General features: G+C 33.7%; 2 protein-coding genes and 1 pseudogene across 2 annotated transcripts; all 3 read left to right on the plus strand.

Moving 5' to 3' along the window:
• On the plus strand, window positions 5,950–12,193 carry LOC109350558 (annotated as a pseudogene).
• Window positions 11,534–12,161, plus strand: LOC109350559 (cytochrome P450-like). The gene is made up of 2 exons (XM_019591784.1): window positions 11,534–11,972; window positions 12,082–12,161. The coding sequence occupies exons 1-2, from the start codon at window positions 11,534–11,536 to the stop codon at window positions 12,159–12,161; spliced, it is 519 nt and encodes a 172-aa protein (XP_019447329.1).
• Window positions 15,207–16,076, plus strand: LOC109350560. The gene has a single exon (XM_019591786.1). The coding sequence runs from the start codon at window positions 15,207–15,209 to the stop codon at window positions 16,074–16,076; it is 870 nt and encodes a 289-aa protein (XP_019447331.1).

Raw genomic sequence — 26,852 nt, forward strand, 5'->3', positions numbered from 1 at the left:
GGGGTATTGGAAATATCTAAAAATTATTTTAGAAGTTGGTTAGGAAGTTAGTAGTTATTTTATGAAGTTTGTATTAGTTTCTTGGTTTACAAGCTTTCTTTCTCCTTTTGCTTTGTATAAATAAGCCATATGGCATCACTTTTGCAATCAATGAGAATAAGGTCAATTTCCACATTCTCTTCTTGCTCTTTGATTTCTAATACATTAGATGTGAACAAGAGAAGTGTCATATAACTATAAGAATATGATGGCAAACTAAATGGGGGTTTTCTGCATTAATGACAGTTTTTTGTAACTTTAAAAAGATTAGAGTATAAATGTAGCGGATAATGTTAAGTTACACAAATTAAATGTAGAATAAAATAGATTTTATACTAATTCACCTTCTTGTTCACTTAAGGTTATGTTCAATCCCCTTGAAAGCACAAGATTTCAGCTTCATTGATGTAAAATACATACTATAATTGGTGGTAGCAAGTAGAGTTGATAGTGCTTTGAAAAAGTATAGCTTGTGTGATGAATGAGCTAAATTGATTATAATGATGATAATAAAAGTCATATTCCAATTCTTTTGAGATCATCATTGACACAAAAACATCTCACAAGTTGGATTTCGATTCATGAAATATTGGATTAGCTTTCACACATTAGCTAATTCTAACCTTTCTAGGGGTGGTGCCTCAAGATCTAAATGCAATAAAATATGTAAACCTAGGTGCCTCCATTTTCATAACACCATAATTTAAAGACCTTTGACATTTCGATTCCACAAGGTATCCACTTGAATCATTGTGATAAGTGAGCTCTTTTTGTAAGAACTTCTAATAGCAAGACTCCAAAAATGTACACTTCTTGTTGGGACAGTCTCTTTTATACCAAAGCTAGAGATTAATGCAAGGTCATTCATGTCAGGAAGCACGTTGGGTGATTTCACTTTTCCATGTGGTATTTTGGCTGCGTTATTCTCTACGTGAATCCGAGCAAGGACTCTAGCTGCTCCTAACATCAATTTTATTCTTGTAGTCCAGTCTAATGGAATTCTTCTTGAACAATGGTTCCCAAAGTCTGTGCACTACTTTTGCACCATTCTTCTGATGGTTCATCACAAACTTATGCTTTTGATGATTGTTCCATTCTTTCACTACTCTTTGCAACACAATAATATTGTGCCTATAATACCGTGGAATTCCTTTGATATATGAAATAGAGGCAAGAAACATTGATAGGAGACCAGGTGGATTAAGATCAAATCAAGAACCTTTTTTTCCATTCAATGATGATGTGTGTGAATGATCAGGATAAAATATACACAAAAGGATAACATGAATATGGCACACAAAACATGGATTATGAGATGATGTCACCTTCAAGATCATCAAGAAGTTGTCTTTGCCAATGTATGGCTCATCACAAACTTATGCTTATGATGATTGTTCCGTTCTTTCACTACTCTTTGCAAGACAAGAATATTATGCCTATAATACTATGAATTCCTTTTATGTATGAAATGGAGGCAAGAAACATTGATATGAGACCAGTTGGAACTAAGATCAAATCAAGAACCTTCTTTTCCATTCAATGATGATGTATGTGAATGATCAGGAAAAAATATACACAAAAGGATAACATGAATATGGCACACAAAACATGGATTATGAGATGATATCACCTTCAAGATCATCAAGAAGTTGTCTTTGCCAATGTATTCAACCCATTGATTATTTTGTTGACTATTTCCATATATTTGGCCTTTGTCAAGAGGGATTATATGTGGAAATTTAATTGAGTAGAAGTTGATGAGCAACAAACAATTTCTGTTTCTTTTCATTTGTAATGGCTCCACATGAGCCACATTTGAAAACATATGCACAAGATGGAAGCAAGAAGGAGAAAGAAGAGGATGAAATAGAGGAATAAAAGCATAAGAAGAAGTCAAGAAAGGTATAAGTATTGCTCTGATACCATATTAGAAACCAAAGAGAAAGAAGAGAATTTGGAAATTGACTTTATTCTCAATGATTGAAAAAGTGATGTCATATGGCTTATTTATATAAAGAAAAAGTAGCTCCCCATCCCTTTTCTTTTAGGGCAACCTGACACATCAAGAAAAAACAAACATAATGTTAATTAATCACATTGATAAATAAGGTATGGAAATCAAGTTTAATTAAATGATTGATGATCACTTACAACACGATTTGCCACTTCTTGAACTTGTTCATTATCGATGAAACCGACCTTGTTCATTACCGATGAAGCCGACCTTGTTCTTACAAGCATCCACCCATAGAACATCGAGGTCTACCGCATGATCAGTTGAGGGTGTATCATTTTGTTCCAACTGCCAAAACATAACCAATAATAATATAATTAGATATATGGATACAAAACATAACCAATAGTGTACTTACAAATTAACAATACTTACAATTTTTCCTCGATTCCTCTAAACCCCATTCGAGAAGCTCGGTATGGATACAAAGGCTTAGATGCCTTTTTGCGGTTTTCATTACTTACTTTATGCAAAAACAAACAACATTAGCATCAACAATCATATATATGTATATACAAAAGTATATAAAATAATAAAGTCAGTGCAAAGATGGCCATTTTACCAAGAAATACTTGTCTTCTGAGCGTGTAGTGACAGAAGCCTTCCAATCCTCATCTCCAATGACATTTGCATATTTGGTTGGAGGTTTTAGTTTGACATTGTTATCCGTATCTCTGATATATTTTCCAGCATCGGTTCTGAATTGTTGGAGAGTCTTGCCGATAGATTTAAGGATGTAATCCTTATGCTCCTCACCAACATCAAAAGTTGACTGAAAACACAAAAATATATTGCATGCATGAAAGCACATACATTGCATGAATACACAAAAGTACATATAAATTGCATGAAAGCAAATACATTGCATGAAAACACATATACATTGCATGAAAACACATAAGCACACATGCTAGAATAGAAACTTATTGTTATTTCATTCTAGATACGCTCCTTCATGACATTCAACCTAACATAAGTCCATTTGCTGTATGTTATAGGCACATTATGCTTAACCACGACCGCAATGTAGCTAACCAATGTGTTGCCACCCTTCGAGTTTATAGGTTGGTCTTTTGTGTTCCATTCAACGGCTAGCTTCACTTCCTTACTTCTTGCACAAATGACATTCTTCATGGAAGTCATTCCACGTGGAGTTTGTTTATGAACAACGAGTTGCTTGTCATGTGAAGTTGATGTAGCATCGTGACCATTGTGAGAATCATGTTCACCGCATTGGGAAGTCATCGATGAAGTTTTTTGAGCTAGTATGAGGTTTTCTTAGTGTATGATGTTCCGTGAGTGTGAGGTTTTCTTTTCGAACAAGTTTGAGAGTGTAGAGGAAAGTGAGAATCAACTTTGGATATTTAAAAGTCGTGACCATTCAACAACTCTTATTTAAGAAATATTTGTTGATATGACATCTTCAACCGCACTTATCTAAGAAATCGATGTTGATATGACATCTTCAACATCGTTTCTTTAGTAAAGCATTATGGAATTGATGTCATATCAACAATACATCCTTAAAGAATCATTGTTAAACATCCATGATATGAATCCAACTTTTGATAGCTCATAGTCATAACATATCAACAATGCTCCTTTAATCATACATTGTTGAATATATGTAAATTAATAGCGTTGTCTTGAAGGTGCATTGTAGAAGTTATAACATATGTGTTAAACATAACCGCCTATCCAAATTAACAACGCTTTCTTGAATGAGCGTTGTTGAAGTTATAATATATTTATTGTTGTTGATAATTATATGTTAACAACATATAATTATCAATAATGCAATAGATATATTATAAACAAATATATTGTTATATACAACACGATGAATATTTGATAAGTTATATTTTAGGCACAATGCTGGTTTCCCCGAATGGTGCACACCTGGAGATTGGCGGAGAGAAACTTCATGCACAAATGCGGTGTGGATACCATAGCTTCAAGATGGTTGAGCGTTGGACGACCCCAAATAGTGTTGTATGCTGAGTGGCAATTTATGACTAGGAATATTGTCTGGATTGTCTGCTAAGTGGTTGATCGTTGATAGTTAACCAAACATCCACCTAGCCCAATAGAGTAATGCCTTGGCCGGTGAAACCTACCAACTATTCATCGTAAGGTTGTAGATCATGATCTCTCAGGTTCATATTTTCAAATAAATCCTAGAACATGATGTCGCTCAAAATCCTTTGGTCAATAAGAGTTTGTCGACCTTCAAGTTATTCAACTTTGCGGTGACGACCAATGGATTATCATGCTCCCAGACGACACCCTCATAATCAGGGTCGTCAAAGGAGATGGGAGGAGTGTGTCTATTGACTTGAGTGTTCATGACATTCGTCTTCATGACCTCCCGCACATATCGTTTTGGGGTTGAGTTGAGCATGTTGCCGATGGCAAATCCTCCAGAAATGGTGTTAATATTGATCGGGCTTCTATTCCTGCAATTGTTCGGTCAGTATCAATCTGTCCGACCTTTGTGTGGAGGATGGCCATGTTGGTGCCCTATAGGGGAATGACTCCTCGGAGGGCTGGGTCGATACGGTGAGGGTGACCGTCGTTGTTATGTTATTCTTGCAATAAAACGTTGCAGGTGGTCGACCTGTATCAGGTCCTCAATCATGTCCTACAATTTGGTTCAATCGTCTGTTATGTGATCAAATGTGTTTTGGTATTCACATTATTTTGATCGATCTTGTGGTCCCACCTTGTTGTTTGGATTGGGTTTGGGGAGCTTAACGAGATGGGTGGTTATGACTTCTTGTAAAATTCTGGAGCGTCTAGCATTCAGGGGGGTGTAGGTTACATATTTGGGTTTGCGGGGTATTTTTGGGAGGTCATCTCTGAGGTCGTCATGGAATTTTGGTTGTTTGGTTTCCCGTGAGGGGTTGAGCATATGGTGCTCGTTAGGTGATCCAATAGTGTGGGTTTCTTCCAAATTAATGAATTGTTGGGCTTTGGGGCGAAGGTTTTCCATAGTGAGATCAACATACTTGGTTAGCTCGGTTCTAAAGAGGAAATCTTTGAGACCCATGACCAGCACGTCCACGGCCACGTCAGGACTTAAAGTTCGGACATTACCTCAACATTGAATCTGTCAAAGTATGCAAGGATAAACTTGTGTGGACCTTGCCAAATTCTGGACAAAGTGTAAGAGGATCTTGGTTGTTCCTTGCTGGCTGTAAAGTGGACATTGAACATGTCAGTCAAGGTGGACCATTGGTTTATGCTGTTTGGCGCTAGCCGAATGAACCATTGGAGCGTAGTGTGTTATAGGGTGAGCGGGAAAGCCCAACACATGATGGGGTTTGTTGCGCCGTGGAAGAGCATAGAGGCCTCAAAAGCATCGAGGTGATCTTGGGGATCTAAGGTGTCATCATATTGGTTGATGTTGGTCGAGTGAGCCAAATGTTTTGGTAGAGGGTATGACATTTTATCGTTAGTGAAGGGGTGTTTAGCCCCGCAGATGTTATGGTCGGAGAGGTGAGAATGATTTGTGGTCTTGGTGTGCATGGGTGGTTTGTGGATTTGATGGGATTCGCTGACAGATTCGATTGTACGTGCTTGAGTGGAATTTGGTTCTTGTTTGGATTGGCGGAGTTCTGCCAACAAATTGGCATGTTGGTGGATTATCTTCTCATGTCTTTCTATGATTTGCAGGAGTTGTTTAGTGGTGGGCGGAGGTTGTTCTGGAGTAGTGTGGTGGCTCCAACTAGCTTGTTGTGAGGGTTGTACTTGGGATGCTGGATTGGTGGAGGGTGTATGATAGTTGGGAGGCATGTTTGTGGGTGTTGATTCTATGTGGCTTGTAGGATTTGTTTGATTTGTGGTGGTCACCACGGTGTAGGTAAGCCACAGACGACGTCAATGTTCTTTTACAGATGAACAATGTGGTCAGACTAGAAGTCCGAGTAAGAGGTCTTATGGTTCTGGATGGAAGTAGACTTGGACCCGCTGGTGGAGGTACCTGAAAAGATTCTCCGACAATCAAGTCAATAAGACTAAAGAGGTAATGCTCGAGAGCAATAAATGAGATATGTGAAGTAAGTAGAATATAATAATGACAAGTGATGAGTTCTAAGTGATGTGGGAATGAATGATACTTCTTGCTGGAGGGAGGCCCCTATTTATAGTGATTGAGGTGGATGACATAACTCTGGAGGGTATTATTGGCATGGCTAACCATTCTGGCCTATGGGGACTGCCTTTTCCATGTCAGGCAGCTCTTATAGGGGCGTACTATGTGCATAGTTGACTTGTAATTTGTGGCAGGTCTAACAGCCATATTGCAGTTTGTCATTGTCGTGTTGGCAAAGGTAGGTGAGATTGCAGGTGGCATGGCAGTGCGTTGTTGGCGACATGTCAGATGGGAAGTGGTCCTAACCCAAACCTAGGATGCCTGGTATGAGGGGAATGATCTCGACTCAGCTCTTTGATTGGTTATACCCGATCTTTGCTATATCGGATGGAGGCCATTCTGGGCAACCAAGATATCTGGATGACCGAGATGGAACAATATTTTAAACTGAGACACCCCAAGTTTGATAATTGTTATCCACTACTTTCATATTATGAAAATATTGAATACTTTTCTCTTTCTTATATTCTAAAATATATATATCTATAATAAAATTGAAGCTATAATTTATGCTCACCGTTGGGAGAACATATTTCAACCGCCAATAGAAATAAAAAGTGCATAGATAGAAGTAAAAACATATTTTCCTATTTAGTGTTGTTCATTCACAAAAGAAAAAAAATCAATAGGTTTGTACTGGTAGATATATTTAGTGTTTGCCTATTGATTTTTTTCATTATACTCATAATTTATTTACATAACTACTTATCTAGCCCCAAAGATTCAAATAACTACATATATGCTATAAAACAAAAAAAGAAAGATGTGTATACTTATAGTATATAAAATCTATATTGTCATACATCATTCATATTTAATTATCATTAATTTTAAAACAAAATCTATATGAATAATAGACAATTTTTGTAGATATTACATTCTAAAACAAACTGTAAGATAATGGGGCATGTACTCTCAGTGTATTTTGTATTTTAAAAATAAAGTTGGATATGATAGTAAGGGTATAAAGAGGAAAAATGCAAAAATGATAAGTGGTTAAGGGGAACAAAGATCCTCTATCTTAAAAATTTATGTCTTTAACTAATTAAATTTCATAAAATAATATAAAAATAATAATTTTTGTTTTTATAATTTTTAATTAAATCGAATTTTGTAAATGTGTATTTTTTATGACATGTATTTATCTTGGTATGTTTCTGCCAAGAAAATATTGGAAGGGGTCTCAGCCAGTTGCCGAGAATTAGGGACTATGGGATCTGTGTCTTCTCGGTTTTTGAGATATTGTATTTATCTTTTATGCCTATGCTACCCTACCCTTAAATAGGGACCACTTAGTTTTTTTTATCACCAAGAACCAGTTATTAGGTTAACAACCTAAGTTTGTATGAATCTCATTTTTCTCACGTGCAACTTTATCGTCTCTTTTTTATGTGGGATTTTCATCATCAATTTAAATGAATGTGTAAAAATAGGCATTATCTTAATTTTCCATCCAAAACTCTAAGTTGATTCCTATGTAGTTGATATTATTCAACATAATATTATATATGTGTCATTCATATGTGGATTCACAATTATGTAATATTTTTTGGTTTCTCATTCTTCTCATTTGTATAGAGCTCGTCCATATATTTCTTATTGCATTTTTATTCTATAACTTAGGTAATTGTGACATAAAGGCTCTCTTTTTAATATGCATAATATAAATATAAGTAAATGTTGTCAAGGTTGATATTACAAGTATCTTACTCAATAAAAGTAGACATTTATAAAAAAATATTTTTAATGTACAAAATAAAAATTGTAAATAATCAATGAATGAAATTTAAAAAAAATATTTTTTAGTTTAAACAAAAAATATTATCAGATAATCATGATCAAGTGTATACATTAGATTAGTTTATTATTAGGTAAATTATAAAATTAGAAAATAAAGAAGAATTATGCTAAGTATTCAATACAGTTTTATTTTTTCATTTCTTTTATCGTTCATCTTCTTCTCTTTGGGCATGCACTACTTTTTTATCATTAGTGTGCATGGGACAACAAGTTATTAATATTCAATTCTAGAATATGGGATTGTCATTGCAAAAAGTATTATACTTTTATTAGGTATATTAAAAAGTTGATCATTCTTGCGGAATCATAAGTAAGAGGATGAAAAATGTCAATAAAAATTGGGGCCAAATTTGCACAAATGAAAAAGATGATCGGTCATTATTGCACTTTATAATTATGAGTGTCACATAAGAATGACATGTGTAATGTCACCTTGGAAGACATTTCTCATGTGTGAAACACCATTAAGGTTACATTTCAGATGGAAAATTAACCAAGGTACAACTTTTGCAATTCATTTAATTTAGAAGATGAAAATCACATATACAAATAAGGATACTAACATTATACAGTTGAAAAACTTGAAAAACAAATTTATAGTTTTTTTGGTTTTTCAATGTTTATTTACTTCATAAGATGAAAACATCAATACTTGCATTTTTTGAAATAAAATTAATTATAAAAGAGTCTAATATTTATGTATATCAATGTAAATATTTATGTATATCAATGTAAATATTTATACATAGTCAGTACATCATCCATTGTATTACTTTTTTGAAAAGTTAATGCCGATTAAAAATAAGTGGTGAATTATAGACTGACAGTACATAAATTTCTCACACTATTAATGGATAATTTTTTCTTCTTACTAAAATAAAAATATTCCTGAAAAACATTTTTTAGAATGAAATTTAATAAAATAAAGAAAAAAAGCAAAAGTAATAAGAGCCATTTCATATATATTTTTCCATAAATGTTCTCAACATAAACCACTCAATTGGCTTGGTGGGTTGTCTTTTTGACTTCTAGAAGAATCAAGAATCCAGCTCAATTTTCATATTGTCATGTTTTGGACTCTCATTCCATAACTATGAAGAATTAGTGGGAAGGATAAGATTTCATAACCTTACGAGAGTTGTGCTATATTTTAGTGAGCAAAATGCAAATAAAAATTGGTTTTATACTCAATTTCGATAATTTTGATCTTTGAACCATATTTTAGAGGTTTGATATCAAATACAACTCAAAGAATGTATTAGCATGATGTTTGCCTATATTAAAGCAATACATGGATCAATATCTTAGGTTTAATTAAATATTTATTATTATTATTATTATCTATTAAATAATTAAAATTATATTTTTTTTATATATGATAAAGTTTATTTTGGTCTTGTGTATCTCTATATGTTATAAGGATACGCAAGAGCAAATTTGTCTTTTATTGATCGAGTGATTTTTAATATAATTATATTAGGAGAGAAGAAATAATAGATTGATGAATATATATGAAGCTCGGTTCACATTCATGCATTATAACCACATATTACATTGCATTATTTTATACATGTATCATGTATATACCTACAAAATAGAGAAAATTTGAGATGCATGTATCATGTATAGATGTACCAAATTATTTTATACCTGTATCATGTATATATTCGAAGACAATTTCACATACTTCTAAAACTTAGGCAAAATTTAAAAAAATATCTTAAACTTTATGTCTTTGTAAGTAATTATCATAAATTATTTTTTCCTAATTATTATTTGTGTAATTGGCTTCTACGTAATTATAATATTAAATTAATAGAAATGAAATTTTTTAACTGATGTGTTTTCTTTCATTCTTGAATGTTATACATTATTATGGAATTTTATTATATAAATATATTATTATTGTATTAAACAATTTTAACTCTAAAATTTACTTATTATTTTTTTATGAAATCAATTTTGTAATAATTTGATGGCGATTTTGTCTAGAAATTAATGGTGGTTAACCTTCATTGTTACATAACTATTGTTGTGAGCATGAGTGCATTAAATTCCTTATTTTTCTATTAGTAAATTAATAATATATTCTTGCAGAAACTAATTTCAATAACTAATAATTTTTAATGAATAATTAGGATTAAAAATAGTGTGATAACTACTTCTAAAAGACTAAAACACAAAATTTACATATGATTTATCACCTTTCCCCAAAATTTAGTATAAAAATAATGGAAATGTTTTGTCTGATGCAAAAAATAATAGATCTTTATTATGATATGTACACTTATAAATGTGTAACTCCTTATTATCCCTCTAGATTTTAAGCCATTGATCTTTCTTAACACAACCTATGGAATTCTTCTCAATTGTCCTCTTCCTCTATCTCCCTTCTCTTCTCCTATCTCTACTTTCATTCTGACACTAGAAAGCACAACAACACAGGCTTCAAAATCTACCCTATCGTAGGATCCCTCCCAGAGTTCTTGATTAACCACCGCTTCCTAGAATGGACCACCCAAATCCTGGGCGAATGCCCTACCAACACCGCCGTCTTAGTCCGCCTCGGAATGGTCAACAACGTCATAACAGCAAACCCCGAAAACGTCGAACACATACTAAAGACCAAATTCGAGAACTACCCAAAGGCTGAACTATTCATTAGCCTCCTCTTAGATTTCCTGGGCCAAGGGATCTTTAACTCCGACGGTGATCTCTGGAAGGTTCAGAGGAAAACCGCAAGCTACGAATTCAACACTAAGTCGCTCCGAAACTTCATAATGGAGAACGTTATGGTTGAACTTCAAATGAGGCTTCTTCCAATATTCTCTGGGGCTTCCGAGACTGATAAGATCCTTGATTTGCAGGTAGCCATCGATTTAGGATTAATTATGTTTAATGTTGTCTGCAATTTATCCTTCCCACAAATGAAAAACAAGGAACTGGTCTTGATTTTAAAGTTGGTTCCATTTTCCAATTAATTGTTATGTGCTTAACTCCTATATATATATATATCATGTTTACAGGACATATTGGAGCGGTTTGCATTTGAGAATATTTGCAAGTTGGCTTTCAATGTGGATCCCGGTTGCCTCAGCGGTGATGCTACCACTGGGACCGAGTTCATGGCGGCGTTTGAGGATGCACCCATGCTTAGTTCACAGAGGTTTATGTCTGCTCTACCAATAATTTGGAAAGTCAAGAAATTGTTCAACATAGGATCGGAGCGGAGGTTGGGGGAATCTATCTCTATCGTTAATAAGTTTGCTGATGAGATCATACAGTCCAAAATGGAAGCCAAGGATTGAACCCATGGCGAGGATTTGCTGTCACGATTCATTGGAATAGAGGATAATAACTCACCAAAGTTTCTCCGCGACATAATCATAAGTTTCATCCTCGCTGGACGCGATACGACTTCGTCTGTGTTGACCAGGTTCTTCTGGATCCTGTCTTCGAGACCAGATGTGAAGAAAAAAATCACTGACGAAATCAAATTTGTTCACTCTTGAAACGGAGGACAAACAATGTTTAGTTATGAGGAGCTAAAGGAAATGCATTACTTGCACGCAGCAATTTCAGAGACTATGAGGTTGTACCCACCTGTTCCGCTTGATACGAGAGTGTGTTTAAATGATGATGTTTTACTAGATGGTACGGTGATTAAGAAGAATTGGTTCATGACATATCACACTTATGCAATGGGGAGGATGGAGAATTTGTGGGGAAAAGATTGCACTAATTTTAAGCCAGAAAGGTGGCTTGAAAATGGTGTGTATGGTAAGGAGAGTCCTTTTCTGTTCCCGGTTTTTCATGCAGGTCCTAGAACATGTTTGGGGAAAGATATGGCATATATTCAGATGAAATCTATTGTAGTTTGTGTTAGAGAGAGGTTCGAGATTGATGCTGTCGATAGGGACACTTGTCCTGAGCATCTATTGTCTTTGACTTTGAGGATGAAGGGAGGTTTGCCAGTGAGAATAAGGCCAAGCGCGAGAAATGCAACCTAATCTATGCTACTGCTAGTGTATCGGTAAAGATGGTTACATTCTTAATTTAATTTTCTAAATTATAGTGATTTGTGATGAATCAATTCTTCCGAAAGTAGTCATGGACACTGGTCATAGAAGCTCAAGCACCGAAGAAAGCAAATGACTTTTAATATATAAACATGTGCTAAATGATCTCAATATTCTTTTTCCAGCTTTACATTACAGTAGAAATAAAATGATTTGTGTTGTTTGACGAATTACATCGTGGCATTGAACCTGTTGAACAAGTTTTAATAATCAATGAATTATGATTGTTTATATAAAAACTAGCCACGTTCTATTTGTTTCTCTCTTACCGTTCAAGTTATCCAACAATAGGATATAAAATATCAACAAAATCTGTAGTCATAAATAATATCAATAAAAACATATTATCAATTAAAAAGTTTAAATATTTATTGTTATTACTATTTTTGTTTTATTATTATTATTGACTTGTGATATAATGTAAGATAACATGTTTGTGTTCATAGAATATAACCACCAACCAACAATGTCAACATTCACTCATGTTAACATTAGGCCTTTCCCAAAATATTGTATTTTTTTTTTGACCATTTTCTAAGACATGACAAAGCATATAAAGTTTATAATTATAAATCTGATATCCTAAATCATGAGAGATTGGATTACTAGCTCAATATACCTTTCAAAACATGTAAAACAAAAAAAATATGTATATTCAAAGATTAGAGTATACTATATTTATTTTAAAATATCTACCATTTACAAAAAAAATTGTATTTTATTTTTTAAATAAAATAGTAAATCATGATTTTCCTACCTCCAAAAGGAAGGAAATTCCCTTTTTGGCCAATTGTGGGGAGGAGGAATTTGACATCATGAAAAGGTGGCACTGTGGAATTGTTGATCACGATGCAGCTTAATCCAAAAATTGATGCTCTCTCGTCGTGGGTTGGTGATAGTGATGTTGCTCCACTCCATAAAATGGGAGTGCTCTAGTCCAAATGGAAATCTTTGGTTCTTCAATTTGAAGATTAGGTGTCGTGAGCAACACTAAAACGTGGTAAAACAACTTGAGATTGATCAAGACACTATTGATAAGTGTTAATAATGCATAAATTTCATACACATTTATGGCACTTATCCTTAGAAAAATTGAGAAAATCAACTTAATTCAACATTTTTTGGATAAAATATCACAATATCGTATATATGCTTTGTGTATTTCTTTTCTACTTAATTTTGTAGGATTTAGGTAGAAAAGAGATGGAATATTCAAGTGCAAGCAAAGTGCTCAAAATAGGCCAAAATGATCCATACATGACATGCTTAAGCTTAGCGTGCCAAGTTGTGTGCTTAGCCTTAAGCATGACTCAACAACTTGGCTTATGTGGAAAGTATGAAGTCAACATGAAGCTGCTCACTAAGGAGCTTAGCTTGGACCAAATGCACGTCCAGCGTGACCTGGACACCAACTTGGCACCGTCAGACTCAACTAGGCACAGTCAGAACACAAGTCTGTCACGAGCCACCACACGCATGGCAAACGCTAAGTGCTCATTAAGCAACTTAGCGTGGCACCTGGAGCGCCCGACGTGGAACCAAGCACCAAGCCACATCAGCATCAAGCACAGCCAAGCTGCTCAAGCAGGCAGCTCAGCGGTGCCACATAGGAGCTTGACGGTGTACACTCAGCAAGTTGGCCAAGTTGACTTAGCACCCAAGTATGCTTACCTCATGTATGACCTCACCCTAAGTAGCCTCCTTAGGCTTTTCAGAAGTAGCTCACAATAGCTGGGCCAAGTAGCTCACCATAGCTTGGGTGACTCATCCCTAAGAAGGTGACTAAGCTGCTTGGCCAAGTGACCAAACTCATGCTGAAGGGTTTGGGCAGCAGCTTAGCGGTGGAAGAGTGAAGCTTAGCGGGGTCCTGAAACTCCTATATATAGGAGGCACTTCAAGGCTTAATTCACTCATCACATCATCAACTTCATTCATACACACTTCCGCAATTTATTGATTTATTCATTTATTATTTATCAACCTTCCATAAGGAAGTATTTTGGTTAATAAAAGGAAATAGAAATAAATATCACCCATTATCACTTGTGTTAATTTGCTAAATTCATACCAGTAAACCGGTGTTAGAATTTATTCCATAACACCGAGATGGTATGAAGTTGTTAATAATTCAATAAAGCTACTTTTTTGATCAAATGGAATATTCTTGAAACCATTATACCGGTGCTGGAAATTCTTGCCAACAAAGCCGAGTGGGTGAGCAAAAAATAAACCATTCACTAAATAAATCGATCAGAAACTTGTCTTACCAAGCAAGAAAAATCTTTCAACAAAGTGGCGCTGCTGCTGGTGAATTGCTAAATAATAGAAATTATTATTTACTATGCTATATTATTAATAATCTTGTATAAAAATGTTTTTCTTCACTTTCTGTATAAAAATATAAATAATAAACTTTATTTTAACCTTGTTTATTGTTTATGCTTTAGATCTTTTTTTCCTACTAATTCTTTTGTTGGAAATAGTTAGATTTCCATTTTGTTTAAATTTCAAGAATATGGATTACAATCAGGACATTGATATTCACGATGAAGTTAATAACTTCATGAAGGAGTTTCAACAAAAGTTAGATCAAGTAAATAAAAAATTGGTAGAATTACCCAAACAATTGATGAATGTCAAAAATGAAAATTTTTTGGTGTAAAGATTGTAGCCAACAACATAACCATGTCCAAAAAGAATTTTGTTTCATAAACCAACAACAATCACTTCACAACAAACTAAAGGAGATATTGAAGCAGTTTATGCATACAACCATCACACATCAAAAAGGTACCGAAGATGCTATAAAAAAGATGGGAGATCAAATCAGGCAAATAATTGAAATTCTGTTATTTCAGCACACTGCGAAAGTATCACAACTAGAAGTAGGAAACTTGTGGGTGTTGGAAAAGAAAAATAATTAGAAGGAAAAGAAGAAAAAAATGGAAAAGAAGAAGAAAAAAAATGAAAAAGAGAAAAATTGTACAGAAAAAAATAACAATGATGTACTAGAAACTAGGGGGTACAAAAAGAAAAACTATACCCACTAGTGAAAGAAAGAGTACTCTATCCCTCAGCTTCTTCAAAAGCCAAAGAGAAAGAAAAGCAATTCAAAAGGTTCATGGAATTATTCAAGTCTTTTCAAATCAACATTCCATTTTCTGAAGCTTTAGAGCAAATGCTTGCATACTCCAAATTTATGAAGAAATTGCTATCCAAAAATAGAAGCTATCAGGATGCAGAAGCAATTCACCTTAATGCAAGTTGTAGTGCTATCTTGCAAACTAACATACCTCGGAAACAAAAAGATCCGGGCAGTGTGACTATCTCGGTCACAATCGGAAAAGTAAATGTGGGCAAAACACTTGTTGACTTGGGAGTCAGTGTCAGCCTAATGCCATTGTCGTTGTTGAGGAGAATTGGAGGTGTTCAGTTGAAGCCAACTAGAATGTCTCTACAACTTGTAGATAGATCTATAAAATATCAAGGAGTTGTTGAAGACATTCTGGTTAAAGTTGATAAATTTCTCATTCCTCTTGACTTCACCGTCTTTGACATTTCTGAAGATGTAGAAATACCTCTCATTTTCGAGGGGCCATTCATGAGAACGACGAAGATGGAGATAGACATGGAAAATGGTAAACTGAAAGTTCGTGTAGATAATGAAGAAATTCAGTTTGACATTTTCGAGGCGATATATCATCCAAAGGACAAAGGGCAATGCTTTCAACTAGATGTTCTTGATGAGATTTGTGAGCAAACTCAATTAGATGGACCTTTGGAGATGCCTGCAGATTTTGTAGAGGGAGATCAGATCAAAGAACTGATCAAAACTCTTGATGCAACAAATGAGATCCTCCATTTACAAGAAAAGTTGGAAGATAGCCAAAGTGGAGACAACAAATCAACATTTCAGATGGAGTTGAAGGAACTTCCGTCCCATTTGAAATATGTTTTTGGAATGAAATTCCGACAAACCAGTAATTATTAGCAATCTACTTTCCGCTTTGGAAGAGCAAAAATTGGTTCGAGTATTAGAACAACACCAAAAAGCACTTGGTTGGACATTGATAGATCTGAAAGGAATCAGTCCATCATATTGTATGCACAAAATTATGATGGAAGATGATTACAAACCTTGTACACAACCATAAATAAGACTCCACCCAACTATGAAGGAAGTGGTCAAAAAAGAGGTGGTGAAGATGCTTGAAGCTGGTATGATTTATCATATTTCAGATAGCAAATGTGTAAGTCTGGTTCAGGTAGTACCTAAAAGAGGAGGGATGACGGTAATCCGAAATAAAAATAATGAACTGATCCCGACCAGAGCTGTTACTGGGTGGAGATTGTGCATAGATTACCGCAAACTCAATGCAACCACAAGAAAATATCACTTTCCGCTACCTTTCATGGATCAGATGCTTGAAATATTAGCAAGGCAAACCTTCTATTTTTTCCTAGATGGATGTTCGGGTTACAACCAAATTGTTGTTGATCCATTAGACCAAAAAAAGACAATATTTACCAAAAAAAGACAATATTTACAACCAAATTGATGTTCGGATTATGTAATGCTCCTGCCACTTTTAAAAGATACATGCTTCCTATTTATGCCGACTTAGTAGAAAAACGCACCGAGGTCTTCATGGATGACTTTTCAGTATTTGGGGATTCATTTGATTTATGCCTGAAAATCTGGAAAGTGTCATTTCATGGTCACATAAGGAATTGTATTAGGGCACAAAATTTCAGCAAAAGGAATGGAAGTCGATAAAACAAACATAGAAGTGATAGAAAAGCTGCCTCCACCAACTAACGTCAAAGGAATAAGGAGCTTTCTATGATACGTTGGGTTCTATCGTAGATTTATCAAAGATTTCTCGAAAACAACTAAGCCTCTTTGCAATTTACTTCTTAAAGATTCTGTTTTTAATTTTGATAATTCTTGTTTAGAAGCATTCAATAAATTAAAATATAGCTTGGTAACTGCCACGATCATAATTACACCAAACTGGGATCTACCTTTTGAACTAATGTGCGATGCAAGTGACTAAGAAATTGATGCAGTCTTGGGACAGAAAAAAGAACAGGTTTTTTATGTAATACACTATGCTAGTAAGGTCTGAAATGAAGTACAAGTTAATTATGCAACCACTGAATAAGAGTTACTAGCCATAGTATTTGCTTTGGAAAAATTTAGAAGTTACTTGATTGGGGCCAAAGTTATTGTTTACACTGACCATGCTGTAATCAAATATCTTCTAAAGAAACCTGAATCCAAGCCACAATTAATTCGATGGGTGCTACTTTTACAGGTATTTGACATAGAAATTCGTGACAAAAGTGGAAAAGAAAATCAAGTGGCAGACCATTTGTCATGATTAATCAACAAAGAAGTCACAAATGAAGAAAAGGAAATAGTCGAGGAAATTTCAGATGAAAAGCTATTTTTTTGGCAGAACGACCATGATTTGCTGATATTTCAAATTATAAAGCATCAGGAATCATTCTTGAAACTTTTTATGGCCTACCCTATTTAAAGATGCCCGAGAATTTGTTCAAAAAAGTGATGCTTGCCAAAGAACTGGCGGAATTGGGAAAAGAAATGAAATGTCCCTTCAAATTATTTTAGAAATCGAAATTTTTGACTGTTGGGGCATTGATTTGATGAGACCTTTCCCACCATCTTACTCAAACGAATACATCTTGGTAGCAGTTGACTATGATTCTTAGTGGGTAGAAGCAATAGCAACTCCAAAAGCGGATGGCAAAACATTTATCAAATTTTTGAAAAATAATATTTTTTGCTGTTTTGGAACACCAAGAGTATTTATAAGTGATGGTGGTTCTCATTTTATAAATTCCTAATTATGAAAAGTTTTGGAATTTTATAGTGTTAAACATAAGGTAGCATCACCTTAGCACCCATAAACAAATGGGCAAGCTGAAGTATCCAACCGCAAAATAAAATGAATTTTGAAAAAATATTGTCTCTTCTTCAAGTAAAGGTTGGTCGCAAAAGTTGGGTGATACTTTATGGGCTTATCGAACTGCTTTTAAATCACCAATGAGTCAAACTCCATACCAATTGATTTATGGCAAAGCTTGTCACTTACCAGTTGAATTGGAGCATAAAGCTTATTGGGCACTTAAATTTTAAAATTTTGATTTAAATGACGCAGGCACAAAAAGGAAGAATCAATTACATCAACTCGAAGAAATGGGGTTCCAGTCCTACGAGTCTTCCAAACTTTATAAGGAAAAAACGAAGAAGTACCATGACTCCAAAATCCGAATGAAAAACTTTTTCAAAGGACAAAAGGTGCTTCTTTTCAATTCAAGACTCAAATTACTTCCAGGCAAATTCAAAACAAAATGGTCGGGACCATTCGTAATTAAAGATGTAAAAGAATATGGGGCAATTGAGCTTGAAGATGCTTAGTCCAATAGAACTTGGACTATCAATGGACAGAGGTTAAAACCATATCTTGGTGATGGATCAAGATCTGTCATCAATGCATAACAAGACTAAAACCTCTGTGGGCTAAAATAAGGCGTCATTCTATTGACGTTAAACGAGCGCTTGCTGGGAGGCAACCTAGTAGTTGGTTAGTTTTTAAAGTTCTTTTTAATTTATGTTTTGTTATGTGTTTAATTTAGTTTTGTGTTTAAAGTAATATGTCATTCTTTAAAAAAATTCATATGCATCAAACATCTCCATAAAACCAATTTTTTCATTGGCTTGAGGACAAACCATCATTTAAATGGGGAACATGGTTTAATGCATATGTAAATTTTTTTAAGAAAGTTAATATTGTCTATAAGATTGTATAGTTATTTAAAAAGTAATGTGGTTGTCCATAAACTAAAAAAAATTTCAAAACCGAAATCAAAGTGCCTAAATGAAGAAATTGTGGCATGATTAGAAATTGCTAAGCATATTTTGACTTAAGCTTTTATTGAGCAAAATAAGATATATGCTAAAAAATTTTTGTGTGAAAACATCATATAATGTCATATCTTGAAATGTTTTTGCAAATGGAATTTAAATTTGTATAACATGATCTTTGCAAACATTTTTTAAATCAAGAAGTGTAAATGTAAGCAAATGAGGGAGTGAGCCAAACATGTGACGATCAAAGTTTAAATCATCATTCGATTTGTCTAATTAAACTTTTTTTGAGTCTTTAAATCTCTTAATTGCATAAGATTGATAGGAAGTGATCAAGGCATGTTGTTTATTTAGTTGAACCAATTGGCCAAAAAGCCTAACCAAAAATTAGGATTATCCTTCGATAAGCCCCTTTGAGCCAAACAAAGTAAAACATTTTTTTTTCCAAATTATCCCATCAAACCGAAATTGAAAACAATGTTCTAAAAGAGAGCATTAATTTTTAAAAGGGTGTTCGAAAGAATCAGGTTGGGGGGAAATTGGTGGACTTGGCTTCTTAAAAAGGAAAAGGAAAAAATTTCTCAATCTCTTTACAAAAAACAACAAAAGTTAAAAGAAAGTGAAAAAAAAAGAGATTGAGAAATACAAAGAAAAGCCAAAACGAGCCAAAGTTCAAAAGTTAAGAGGTTGGAGAAGAAAATTATGGAAAAAAGTAGAGTGATGTGCTTCATTGAGAAAATTTTACAAAAAATGCCATCTTTTTACTTCAACTTAACTTGATTATCTAGAAAAACCATGATTATCCAAACCTAGCCTCATTACAATCGTAAACAAAACCTTAATGATCCTTGATTAATTTTGCAATTTAAGGGAATAGGTGAGACAAAGACCAAGTTCAAATTACTACAATAAAATGGTTGAAAAATTGAGTGAAACACTTACCCCTTTGAAAAAGTTCCAATTTTGAACTTGTGTGCAAAAACACTTTTTGATTGAAAAATATTTGTTTAGGTAAATTGTTACACAACTTTGATGAACAAAAACATATATTTTATGTTTGAAGCATTATGTGTAAAAAATTCACAAATCATGAAAAATCTCAATGAATTCATTTTTTCATGCTTAAGCAAATTTGAAATCATGTCAATCATATCTTGAAAAATTAGTCAAGTCTTGAATTCGGATATGCTTTACCATTTGTTTGAGGACAAACAAAGTCTTAAATTGGGGGAGGTGACAAGACTATGCCAGATATTGTGATAAACAACAGTTATTCAACAGCGCAATTTTGAACGACACTATTGAAAATGAGGTGGAAGAACATCAACAACGCATAATAAAGCAAGCGCTATCAATTTGTGTAACTTCAACAACACATTCTTGACAATGTATTGTTGAACATCAGTAATGTTATCACTGACTTGATTGATTTATTTTTAACAACACATTTGATAGAAAGCGATGTTGATGGGAATATATGCAACAACGCATATTTAAGGAAGCGCTGTTAAAGATGACATAGTAACTACACTTGCTTAATTATGCGTTGTTGATGTTTTACGACTTTCTAAGCATCCGAGAAATTAATGGTGGAGTAATAATGCGTCTCGTTGTTTATTGAAATATTAATGGTTGAGTGGTTATGCGTTTCTTGGTTGTTGAAATATTAATGGTTGAGTGGTATGCGTTTTTTGGTTGTTGAAATATTAACGGTTGAGTGGTTATACGTCTCTTCGTTTGTTGAAATATTAATGGTTTCTCATCTATAAATATTGTGGTTCACTCAATGTTCTAATTCATCATTAAGCTAAGATCCTAAGAGTATATGTTTCTATAAGAGTATGTTCATGAAGATAGGAGGAAGAAAACACAAAGTAGTAAAAAAAAGAGCAATACTTCAAAGAGTGAAAAAGAGAAAAAGCACCCAGATTTCATAAGGAAGATTTAATTTGTAAATTATTGAGTTCATTGAGCTCTTTCAATTTTTTCAGTTCATTGAAATCTTTTGATTTTCAAAACAGGCCCCAATTGTAGAAGGAAGGTGATTGTCATACAAGATTTGCGTGAGATGGAGATTTAGTTGATTGATCTCTCTCATTTGTAATTTAAAGGAAATAAAAGGAAAATGAGAATGAATTATTTAGTTCATTTAGCTCTTTCACTTTTTATTGATCTCTTTCAATTATTTTCCTTCATCATCTGCAGCAATTCCTAAAGTTCATTGATTTCCTTCATTTGATTTTCATGGCAAAATGACCCAGATTTTAAAAGGAAATCAATGAACTGTTATACAAAATTTGTGTAGAGGAGTCGAAGAAAAAATCATTTAGAATTTAGTTCATTATAATCGCATGTACCAAATCATTTAGTTCATTATAATGTATTTTGCCTCTCTGAATGATTAATAAAATAATTATTTTGGATGTTAATTTATGTTTTTTTGTTAATTATTTGGATGATTATTCTCTTTAATACTTTTGCACTATTCCTTATTAATAAACACAATAAACAAATTATCATTACTTAATAAATACAAAAACAAATTATCAAAATGTAATGTTTAATATTTTATCCAGTTTCGTATTAATAAACACAATTATATAGTAATAATCTTCTTCATGGTAACTTCATGGTAACTTCATGTTAATTTAAGTAAATTCATGTTGTATAAATATTTTCTAGTTATGTAAAATGTTAATTTAACAACGCATAAACACGAATACGCTGTTAATTTGGAAAATGAGTTCAGTTTAACACCGCATAATTATGACTGCACTGTTAATTAGATTCTCTTCAACAACACATAATTCAGATAGTGCTGTCAATTAGTTTCTAATCAACAACGCCACATATAGGTAGCGATGTTGATGTGTTAATGAAAATAAGTAGTAAACAGTTGGATACGCAACAACAACATAATCCTTAATATGTGATGTTGAAGATGTTGATTTAACATTGCTACGTTAAATATGCGTTGTGGAAGAGGTTGTGTTCATAAAATGAGTTGTGTACAGTTGGATACACAACAAAAGCGCAATCATTATTATGCATTGTTGAAGATGTCAATACAACATCGCTATCGTTAATATGCAATGTTAAAGAGGTCAATACAACAACGCTACCATTAATATGCATTGTTAAATGGTTACTCCAATTTAAATATCTAAAACATGAGTCTTTTCCTCTACGCTCTCAAACTTACTCGAAAAGAAATCCTCACACTCTAAGCAAACCCTCATACTCTCAACAAACCCTCATAAACCTCAAAAAACTTCATCGATGGCTTCCTAGAGTGGCGATCATGTATCTCACAATGGTGATGCAGCTACACCGACTCCACAAGACAAGCAAATTGTTGTTCAAAAACGACATCCACGTGGAATGACTTCCATGAAGAATGTCATTCAGTCAAGAAGCAAGGATGTGAAAATAGAAGGGTGAAAACACATTGGTAAGCTACATTGGTATTGTTGTTAGGCAGAATCTGAAGCTAACAATCAAGAAACGGAGTGATGTAGAGAATACCGTGAAGGAGCGTATTTGGAATGAAATAAGAGTAAGTTTATTTTTTCAGTTTTGGTGTTTTCATGCAATGTATGTATATGAGTTATGTTTTCATGCAATGTACGTATATGCATGCAATATATAATGTATATGTGTTTTTATTTCTGGCAAGGCTCTCCGACAATTCTGAATTGATGCCGAAAAATTACTCAGAGATGTTGATGACAATGTCAACCTAAAACCTCCAACTAAATATGCAAATATCGTTGATGAAGAGGATTGGAAGACTTTTGTCACCCTACGCACACAAGACCAGTCTTTCTTGGTAAAATCATGTTCTTTGTATTGACTTTTGTATATATGCTTTTGTATATGATTGTTGATATTAATTTTGTTTATTGTTTCATAAATTAAGTAATGAAAACCGCAAGAGGGCATCCAAGCCTTTATATCCATACCGAGCTTCTCGAGCGGGGTATAGAGGAATCGAGGAAAGAATTGTAAGTATTGTTAATTTGTACATTGTTGGTTATGTTTTGTATGCATATATATCTAATTACATTATTATTGGTTATGTTTTGTTAGTTAGAGAACAAAAGCGATACACCTATGAATGCACATGGAGTAGAACTTGATGTTCTATGGGTGGATGTCCGTAAGAACAAGGATGGTGTCATCGATAATGAGGAAGTTCAAGAAGCAGCAAGACGTGTTGTAAGTGCTCATATTTTTACTTATACTTAATTTCCATAATTTATTTATCAAAATGTGATTAATTAACATTATGTTTTTTCTTGATTTGTCAAGTTGCCCTAAAAGAAAATGAGGCAAACCCAGATAGTCGCATAAAACTTGACAAGGAACTAGGACTGCCTATCTACCATGTCCATATCTGAGGTGCATGATTTAGGGTTAGCTAGCAAACATTTGTACCCCATCCAAAGCATGCAACCAAAGCCCAAATGAGCCAGGTTCAAAATCAACTAGATGGCCTCATGCAACGGTTCAACGAATTTGAGCAATCAATGAAGGCGAAGGAAGCTGAGTGGCAACGACTAGCTAGTAATGCTGCCACTGTTCCTTCAACCGTTAATGAGATTTGCACTACACCTGCACCTTACAACATTCCCATTCTAATTCCCATTCCCGAGGTAATTTAGTTAACTTATTTTAATTTAATCGTTAACTAATTATATGTTTTAACTTACGTATAGGGAATCAGTTCTTACAAACTTTTTCTAGATACCCCAACTAGTCAAGTAGTGGGTGTTGGGAAAGTGCACAAGTTGGTCGATGCTATGCTGCATAATGCACGTATCCAACACCATCATGTGAAGGTCTCGATTGACATTGCAATCGATGATAATGTGTTGTTGCGAATTTGTCTCGATGAGGATATCTTCACAGTTGGAGGTGCTATAGGCACTTTTGTGGCTTGGCCAGTAGACCTTGTTCAAGTAATTCCTCCTAAGGTATGATTTTTCACCTTATGCTCACTCATATTATATATATATTGATCTATAATTTATATGTTTTTATTGAATATTTCAGGAAAATGTACATTCCACCCCTAGTAGCACCCAAAAGTCTAAGCCATCTTCGGGGGATGTGAGCTCAAAGCCATCTACTGGGGATGTGAGATCCAAGAAGACTACCAACTATTGTACTCAGCCGATGGAGCGTGTACAGAAGATGGGAGATGATATGATAATTATATCAATTCCCAAGGAAGTCTACGGGCATAATGTTGATGAATACGTTGGCATGATTGAAGTCGAGGATGTATATAAACGTGATTGTATAGGTGCAAGTGTTGTATGTATATATATGAGGTAAATTATGTTTTCTTAACTTGTACTTATGCATGGCGGTGTGTTATAATTAACTAACATTTGTGTTATATATATTAGGTACTTGTATGAATTTGTTTTTAAGGTAAATAAGAAAAATGTGATGTTCATATCCCACACCTTACCGCTTTGATGTCGCACGAAAACAATGAAATTGGGGAATAAACATATTGAATTACAGATAATCTCATCCATCATAAAGAAGATGTGGATTTATTTCTTGCACCTTTTAATACCGGGTGAGCATTTTGTAATTGTCTTTTATATTTCTTTCTTTAGTATGTTTATTGTGCTTAACATTTCCTAACCATGTACATATGTTTTGGTAGGCAACATTGGGTTTTGGTTGCCATGAATCGGGTCAATGAAGAAATATACTACTTTGACTCATCGACACGTGGTGATATGAACAACTATGCCGCTATGAAAGATATGTTTTCTAAGTAAGTGGGCTACTCATTTAAACTTTTAGTTACACTTTCACTTTCCTAGTTGTTTATTAATTAAGTATATTTTCTATTGTTTAGTGTGGTGAAAGTTCACAAATTGAATAACCGTGGTAGAAACAAGTTACCAAATCCCAACAAAATCAAGTGGACTCGTATAAAGGTATTGGCACAAATCATCTCAAACAATTATATGTGTAATGACCAACTAATGTTATACTTATATGTTTACTTCATTTTAATTGTAGACCAACTAATATTATGCTTATATGTTTACTTCATTTTAATTGTAGACCCCTTGCAAAACAAATCAGGTAGATTGCAGCTATTATGTGCTGAAATTCATGAAGAAGATCATTAAGCAGTGGCCAACTAATGAAATCAAGTTTGTTGGCAAATCATATACAGATGACCAAATCAACCACATTAGGGAACAATGGTCAAAGTTTGTACTTAGTTTAGTAGATTAGTTTTCCACAGATTGTAGCTTAGGGAATTCAATGAATGTCAAATGTAATGTATATGATTTGGTCTATGTAATATATGTTTATGTAAATATTGTAATTAATGCTTAATATATAAATTCAGTTCAAATTCAATTGTGTTCATATAGTTCTCATTTGGTGTTTCTGTATGCATTCATTTTGTTCTTATGTTATGTTTCTGTATGTATCAGGGTATTTTCTATTGTGTTCGTAACTTTAATTTGTAGAATTAGGAGTAATGGTCTTCGACATTGCTTTTGTATGATTGCGCTGTTGTTATACCCATACAACAACGCTTTTTTAACAATGCGCTGTTGATTACGTTGAATTCAACATCACATTCTCAAAAAAACGTTGTTGCTTTCATTGAATTCAACAGCGCATTAACAAAAAACACTGTTGAATACTTATCTCTCATTCATTCTCTTTTAGCTATACAACAGCGCATACGGTAAGAAGCATTGTCGAGATGATCAAAACTATTTCCTCTGCACTTAATCGCTTAACACAGTGCTTAATCGATTAATTGTTTGAATGTTATTTATTGCCATTATTAATTTTTCTATAATTTAATTAATTGTCATTAATTGAATTTCATAACGTAATTACTAATTTGAATTTCATTAAAAAAAATGAATTAGTAAAAAATATATTATATCTTCCACAACTTTTCCTTAAGATTGCACTGTGGAACACTTACCTTCATATTTGAATGGGGAGTTTTTCCATAGTGTTTCCTTTAGGTTGCATTGTTGATTATATATCATTGACAACAACTTCTTCATTATGTGTTGTTGAAGATACTATCAGACCTTAAAAAATTAAAATGTTTCCGCATTCTCACAAATTCATCAAGAATCCCAACACTCATTTACTCAGCAGCGAAACGCATTTACTCTCAAAATCGACCTTGAAAATCATTCAACCTCAAAATCATTCACTCATTCAACATCGAAAATCATTCACTCATTCAACACGAAAATCATTCAACACCGATTTCGTAAATCCTTCACTCGTTTAACCTCAAAATCATCATTCACGCATTCAACACCGAATTGAAAGTGAGTTTTTCTTATAGTTATTTCCCTTTTTAATTACATTATATTTAGATTGTATTGAGTTATAAATATTTTCCTTATAAATGGGTGAAAGTGATTTCACTCATTTAGCTTACAATATGAGTTAGTGATTTCACTCATTTAGCTTCCGATCATAATAATGCATTTGCTCTACTTGGTGAGCTTAACTCCAAGCCTTAGGGATTTATGATCATTATATTGTTTTGTTAATAGAAAATGGATCGAAAATGGATAAGGGTCAATCGATATACGAAAGAGTATGAAGAAGGAGTGAAATTATTTGTTAGGTTTGCAATTGAGAATGCTGAAAACCCTAATAGAATTGTATGTCCTTGCTTAAGATCTTGTTACTCAAACCGAATTACTCCAAATGAGTTAAAAGGTCAATTAGTGTGTCATGGTATTGATTAAAGTTACACATGTTGGACAAGACATGGTGAGACGAGAGACGTTATGGATTGTGATGATGAGATGCATATGAAAGACATCTACACAAATGCATATGAAG

Source organism: Lupinus angustifolius, chromosome LG06, assembly GCF_001865875.1.
Source record: "Lupinus angustifolius cultivar Tanjil chromosome LG06, LupAngTanjil_v1.0, whole genome shotgun sequence".
Taxonomy (NCBI): domain Eukaryota; kingdom Viridiplantae; phylum Streptophyta; class Magnoliopsida; order Fabales; family Fabaceae; genus Lupinus; species Lupinus angustifolius.